At 34.2% G+C, this 7,764-nt stretch overlaps 1 protein-coding gene across 1 annotated transcript in view; it reads left to right on the top strand.

The window, feature by feature from the left end:
- LOC108712623 (heart- and neural crest derivatives-expressed protein 1-like) overlaps positions 1 to 7,538 on the top strand; it is an 8,528-nt gene extending 990 nt beyond the window's left edge. The window contains exon 2 of the mRNA XM_018254924.2: positions 7,199 to 7,538. Within this exon, the coding sequence (XP_018110413.1) occupies positions 7,199 to 7,303 (105 nt within the window). The 3' untranslated portion in view covers positions 7,304 to 7,538. The remainder of the gene's footprint in view (positions 1 to 7,198) is intronic.
- Positions 7,539 to 7,764: the final 226 nt, after the last annotated feature.

Here is a 7,764-nt window from a genome sequence, read left to right as displayed (position 1 = left end):
AGATTTACTCAGTCTCTAATTGGGACAAGCGATTACTCACAAACGTACCATCCATCAGTCATAAAACTGTACAATCACCAATGGACCATCTAATTATCTGTTTTTATAGCTACATATCAACATAAGGATCTGTTTTAATGCTCAGCTAACTCACATATAATACTGGGAGCAAGACTAGATATGGCTGGATCAGATATACTGAAAATACGGGAAAAGAGCTACTGCTTAGTGAGCTGTACACTGTGTATATATATATATATATATAGAGAGAGAGAGATAGAGATAGAGAGAGATAGATATACTGTAAATAAAAAAATCTGATTTATCTTGTGATAAAGGATATTTGTATCCCTTTTCTCTTTCTAAAAAAACTTGTTTAAATATAAGCATTCAGACACTCACAACTTGACTGGAAGGTTAATAATAGGCAAGACACTAATCTCAAATTATATACAAAATAAATGTAAAATAGTTGTCCAAGAAAATATTTCTCATATCATATTTTGTTATGTAGGGGCCCACTGAGTTGCTGTTTGTACCTTTGTTAAGAAGAAAAGTCGAATCATATATAAGTTTTACATTCAAATATTTTACACATATTTAGGGATTGTCAGTTGTTGCCGTAGATTCTGTAGAATAAGGTGCAGGACTTTTTGGAGCAGCTGAGAGTGAGCACCAAACCACAATAAGTTAATAGGGGGACTGAAACTCTGGGTTGCCACTAAATAAATCTTTCTTAATATTTTAATAAGCCCGGTTGAGTGCTATGCTTTTTTTTTTATAACTTATTTGAAATTATTTATTATCAGTAAGTAAAGTAGAGGAAACCTAATACAATGGAATCAAACATCTACAGGGTCCTTTCACTAAAGAGCAGGTAGGCTTATCTATAAAATTGTGATTATTATTACTGCAAGCTACAACTTTCCTTAATACGTGTCAGGGTCAGCAACTATTTTGCTATATTTTAAGCTGCAATATTACCAGGCCTTTAAAATGAAGAACTATGAATGCCAACAGTACGTTCCACTGGTATTATTTAGTTCCTCTTAATTAGATCAGCTGACAAACTAAAAATAAGGAAATACAGTATCCCCCTTTTAGGCCCCAGTTTACTATAGAGCAAAATTTGCTTATATTCAATCATTTAAAATAATGCGATATTCAGTGGCAATAATACTTATTATTAGCGTTACTATAAGAATTAAAAATAACTGGTACGGTGCTCTGTGAGTAAATGCAAAGCACTGCGGGCAATGTTTCTTTTAAGCTGCACGCTTATACAAAATTGCGCACAAAAAATTATGTGTGAAAACACAAAGTATCGCATTTTTGCTGAACTGACATGAAAGTTTTCAAATAATACACACACATATTTAAAATGTGCACACATAGGGGGTTATTTACTAAGCTCTGAATACCCGAAATTCCCCGAAAACAGAAAAATTCGTGATTTTCTTTATAAAATTGGACTTTAAAAAAAATCACAAATTTTTGGGAATTTACTAAACCCCCGAGGGCTAAAAAGCCCAGATATAAAAACACGGCATCTCAAACCTGTCGAGGTTGCATAAAAGTCAATGGGAACAGTCCCATTCATTTTTGGTTGTGTCGGGATTTTGGGCAATTTCACAATGTTTTCAGAGCTTTTGGGTGAAAACTCAGAAAAATTCGGAGATTTCAGGGTAAATCCACGTAAAAATCGTATCAAAAATCTAAACTTTTCCCGCGAAGCAAATTTTCAGGAAAATTGAATAAATAAGCGTTAAAAACCCTGAGCGGGTTAGATCGGAGTTTGTAGCAGCCGATATTGAGATAAATTCGGACCTTGATAAATAACCCCCGTAGTGAAGAAGGAATTAGAGGGAACATTGATAGCGGGTTTCAAAAATTATTATCAAAAACCTGAATTTGTATTAAACTGGAGACATTGATTCATTAAGTCATTTTTATTGCCCAGTGTTTTCTTCATCCCCTATTAATGAAACTCAGTATTAATACTTGAAACCTGAAAATTATGTTTTTTGGCATTTATAGTTCAAGGAGTTCCAATGTTTTTTTTTCCAGCTCAGTAGTTTTTAGATTATTCACCTGAAATAAAGACTTTTTTCAGTTTACTTTCTATTTTCTATTTGTACCTGTTTTTCTAAATTGAAGTTTAAAGTTTCATTTTTCTCATTCTTACGTCTTTCTAATTCAGCTCTGGAGGGGGTTCACCGACTCTGTAACTGTTCTGAATTGATCCATTAGTTGACAGATTTCTTATCTTTTTCCCTGCCAAGCAGAATCCCTGAGTTTAATAAAAGGCAGTTGTTACAATTGATACAATAGTTGCTGATATCCCACAGATGTATTAGAAATGTAGCAACTAATGCTGCAAATCGTAACAGTTCGGAGTCTGGATTACTGAGCTGCTAATAGACCAGAGACAGGAACATAAAACTTTAAACTTCAATTTTGGAATTACGGTAACAAATAAAAGATGGAAAGCAATTGAAAAAAAGTCTTTATTTCTGGGGAACAATCTGAAAACAACTGAACTGAAAGAAAGTGTTTGAATGGTGAACAACCCCTTTTTAAAACACAAACAAATACATTTTTGTGTTTTATGAATAGAGGGAGGTATCTGTTTTAGAGTTGGTTACACTATTCACCTCCCGAGCAATATTAGCAACACAAACGTCAAGTGAATTGTTAGTTATTATCTCAGAGAGAGAAAAAGAGAGAGAGAGATCAGATAATTATACACAATACAAAAGCACTAATTGTCACTTTAATGATGTGGGTCCTCAGTGAATTAAGTCCAAGTTATATTAACAGCCAAATATTTAGTGAATAATCAGTTAAAGTTAGGCGCATCAGCAACAGTGTTAAATCTCACTGCCCTGGAGTGTATTTTGGCTGGATTTAAGTTAGAGGAATATTTCCTCAGAGACAGGCAATTATTTTACCAGGTCTTAAAATGAAGAAATATCTGGGGGGTTTTTCACTAAAAACAATCATTATCATCAACCTTTGGTAGGTTTATATATGCATTGTTGTCTTCAGGATGAAGGCTATTTAAAAAAATAATTTTATTTCGACGTTTCAGCTTCTAAACTTGAGCCTTCATGAAGGCTCAAGTTTAGGAGCCAAAACGTCGCAATAAAATAATTTGTTTTTGCTTATAAAAGATCTGTGAGTGCGGTTCATTTGCTGTTTGGATACTTATCTTTATAAACTAGCACCCAGGCATTCGCTATATTGGATTTTTAGTGTATATATATATATATATATATATATATATATATATATATATATATATATATATATATATATATAAAATACCAGCATTCACGTCTCACAAATTTAGCCGTGCCTGGGTGCAGAAGCCAAAGGCAGAAATGTAGCATAGAAGAAGGGTTCGCACACACAGGACTTCCAATCAATTAAGGGTGTTCACTCGAATAAACACCGTTAATGGATCTGTAAGTCCTGTGTGTGCGGACCCTTCTTCTATGATACAGTATATATATATATATATATATATATATATATATATATATATATATATATATATATATATATATATATACATATATATATATATATATATATATATATATACAGTATATATAGTTCATAAACTACTGGAATAATTTGGGATGCCTAACAACTCATATCCCCCGTTGATTTTACAGTCCCATCTCCTTTAATTACAAATGTTCATTTTTTTTGGTTTGTAAATGTAATTGCTGCGAAATCAGTATTTGTCTGGCTGTTTATATTGCCTGCCTTGCTAACTCCTGAAACAATTTAGCAGAAGCAACTGATTAACAGACCTGGAGGAGAAATAACTTCTGCTCCATTTTTTCAAGAATCTAAACTAGGGGACCCAATTGCTTTCAGCAGCAATTACATTTACAAATAACGTTAAAACCACTGACACCAATAGTTACTGGATACTGAAAAGTACTGTATTTTCCCCAAAATAACAAGATATAACAAAATAACAAGACCGGGGGACATTTTTATCAAAGGAGTAGAGGATAATTTGCTACAGAACTCAAAATCATTTACAACTGCAGAGACTAATGGGTTTTCAATCTGGAAAACATAGGGGGTTATTTACAAAACTCTGAATACAAAAATCTGACTTTTAAAAAATCACAAATTTTTCAGAATTTATTAAACCCCCGAGGATGGAAAAGTCAGAATCTGAAAATCCAGCATCTCAGACCTGTCGATGTTGCATATAAGTCAAAGGGAGAAGTCCCAATGATTTTTTTTTATGTGCACTGGGTTTTTGGCAATACCCCGAAGTTTTGAGAGTTTTCGGCCAAGATTAAAAAAAAACGAAAAAATTGTGAAAATCGGATCAAAAATTAAAAAAAAATAGTGAAAATCTTTTTTTTTTCCACATACAAAATTTTCGGGAAAGTGTATTAATAAATAAGCCCAAAAAACCCATGCGGATTTGGTCAGAGTTTTTTTCAGAAAATATTGAGATAAATTCGGATTTATAACCCCCATAGGGTCTTTTTAATTCGGTAAAAATGTCTACTACATTATCACTTAAATATTAAACAAACCCAATATTTAATAAACTCAATGTTTGCTTCTGATAAAGATTTATTATATATTCAATATCAATTTCAAGGTACTGTTTTATTATTACAGAGAAGAAGGAAATCATTTAAAAAAATGTGAATTATTTGTTTAAAATGGTGTGTATGGGAAATGGCCTTCCTGTAATTTGGAGCTTTCTGGATAATGGTTTCCAGATAACAGGTCTTATACCGTTACAAGCTAAAGATTCACTAACCAGCGCTACACTGTCACTGGGCAGTAAGGACTTAACAAGTTCTTTAAAATACCAGTTAAGGAAAAATAAAAAGAAAATAAGGGTCACAATGATAATAATGTTTAATATTAGCAATGTTACTACTGGATATCATTTTCAATCTACAATAGCAGTGTTTGTAGTAGCAGTGCATTATGGGCACCCAAACATGATACAAAAAAACAATTAATAAATAAGGGAATTAATAGCACTGTAGGCATTTGTAATAATGACAGTTGACATCAGCCAGAATCTGCGAATGAAGCATTATTTACTTATTTATGATGAATTTAAGGGATGAAACAAGTATCACTGAAAAATGAGAAAATCACAACCTTTTGGTGAATTTGGCCCATAAAGAGTTAACGTTTTAATGAATTTCATAAAAACATAAATATTTTATGAAATGAAAACATTCGCACGACTCTTAGCTGGGGTAACCCCATTTCTTTATACTTAAATTGATACTGACACTTAAAATGTTCTTTCCAAAATCTTAATCTACATAAAGGGGGTTATTTATCAAGCTCCAATTATCCGAACTTCGGATAATTCGAGTTTTCGGAGCAAAAAAAAAAAAACTACGAATTTATCGAGATTTATTAAAGTCCGATGGACTAGAAATTCCAAATCCAAAACCCCGGCATCTAAAAGCTCACGAGGTCCTGTATAAGTCAATGGGGAAGTACCCATTGTCTGCGTTGATGTCTGTACCGATATCCACTGATTTCAGGGTTTTGGCGCAAAAAATTCAGAAAACTCTGCAAGCTCCGAACTTTGCTTGACCCTATTTTTTCGGGCTTTCTTCTTCATAAATAAGATCCATTCGGGAATTCAGAGTTGTTTGAAGCTCTAAAAGTTGCCGATGGGTCATGTTGATGACACCAAGGGGCCCATTTACTTAGCTTGAGTGAAGGAAAAAAATAAAAAAAACTTCGAATTTCGATTTTTTTTTTGGCTACTTCAACCATCGCATTGGCTACTTCGACCTTCGACTACGACTTTGAATCGAACGATTCCAACTAAAAATCGTTCGACTATTCGACCACTCGATAGTCAAAGTACTGTCTCTTTAAAAAAAACTTCGGCCCCCTACTTCGCCACCTAAAACCTACCAAAGTGCAATGTTAGCCTATGGAGAAGGTCCCCATAGGCTTTCTAATGTTTTTCTGGTCGAAGAAAAATCGTTCGATCGATGGATTAAAATCCTTTGAATCGAACGATTTGAGGGATTTTTCGTTCGATCAAACTATTTGCGGTAAATCCTTCATGTCGAAGGATTTACATTCGGCAGTTGAATATCGAGGGTTAATTAACCCTCGATATTCGACCCTATGTAAATCTGCCCCTAATAGTTTTGATTTTGTAACTATTGATTTTGCTACTTGAATTTCCTAAACCTGACAGTTTTGCCAATCTGACTGTCTCTTCTCAGCCTGTCAGTTAGAGTTTCTAATACTAACGGACTAATACGGCAGCCCCCTCCTAGAGGAACATGGGGGTAAGAAAGGTAATGTAAAAGCATAACACAAATACTTTAATGGCAAAATTATAAATAGCATTCAAAAACAATGTTATAACAAATACACAAAAAAGGTTATTTTCTGGTGTCTGTACCTCTTTAAAGGAGAAGGAAAGGCTAAAACTAAGTAAGCTTTATTAGAAAGGTCTATATAAATACACCAGTAAACCCTCAAAGTAAAAAAGTCCTCAAAAGATACACCAAATTTCTTTCCTTCTATTGTGTACTCATGGGCTTCTGTATCAGACTTTCTGTTTTCAACTTAAACCTCCAGGGCTAGGGCTTGAGCATGCTCAGTTTGCTCCACTCCCCCTCCCTCCTCCCCTCCCTGCTGTAATCTGAGCCCAGAGATATGAGTGAGCAGGGACTCAGGCAGGAAGTGATGTCACACCAAGTCAATATGGCAGTTGCTATCCTAAACAAACAGAGAGCTTCTAGAGCTGTTTACTTAAGAATGGTAAAGCATTCAGCAGAATAAATATAGTGTTTTTGCTTGCACTATTGTGGCTAATCTATTGGCAATAAACTGCTTCAGTAGCTTTCCTTCTCCTTTAAGGCTACACTTAAGGCAAATGGAGTTTAAGGAGCATATACAGTATTGCAATAATGTTGGGGGATGCAGTCACTCTGGTGCAAATGGAAAGCTTGTCTGACTCACATACCCACATACACATACACACTGCAACAACCTCAATGCATATTGTTAGTGAATGCACGTTACATATACCCATGTTAGTTCAGTGTATATGGGAACAGTTGAAATGACTGGAGTTGCATGTAAAAAGGTGAGTTGTGTACTTTAATATTAAGGTTTTTGACCATTATAAAATAAATTCTTTTTTTTTTGTATCCAGCAACCAACTGAAGGGTATTGGGGTGTGGCACCTACAGGAGAGAAGAAATTAAAAGGACGGACTGGGTGGCCCCAGCAGGTATGGGCCCTGGAACTAAACCCCTGATTGTTCTATATGCCCTTGGGTAACCGAAATGCACTGCTTTGTCCTGCCAATGAGAAATCTACTCACTGAACACTCTCCAGGCTGGGGGAAGACATTCATCTGTAATTATGTGCAATGATATTTCTTTTTATCTGCAATAAGAAGACCTAGAGGTATTTTATATAGCCAAAGAATGGAAGACTGGCATGTTTCTGCAAGACTGAGAAATAGAACTGATTTGGATCTACACTACAATGAGCTAGAATTTTATACAATATATATACAGTATATATATATATATATATATATATATATATATATATATATATATATATATATATATATATATATATATAGTCTGTGATAAACGACCGCACTCTGAGGACCGGACTTAGTTCTCTCTTGGTGGGTGCAGGGTCCAAAAAAAGGATTCATATAACGATTTATAAGTGAGGATCCGCACACCAAAGTTTTCATTTAAC

This window comes from Xenopus laevis, chromosome 3S (assembly GCF_017654675.1).
Source record: "Xenopus laevis strain J_2021 chromosome 3S, Xenopus_laevis_v10.1, whole genome shotgun sequence".
NCBI classification, from domain to species: domain Eukaryota; kingdom Metazoa; phylum Chordata; class Amphibia; order Anura; family Pipidae; genus Xenopus; species Xenopus laevis.
This window is presented reverse-complemented; position numbering and strand designations above follow the sequence as displayed.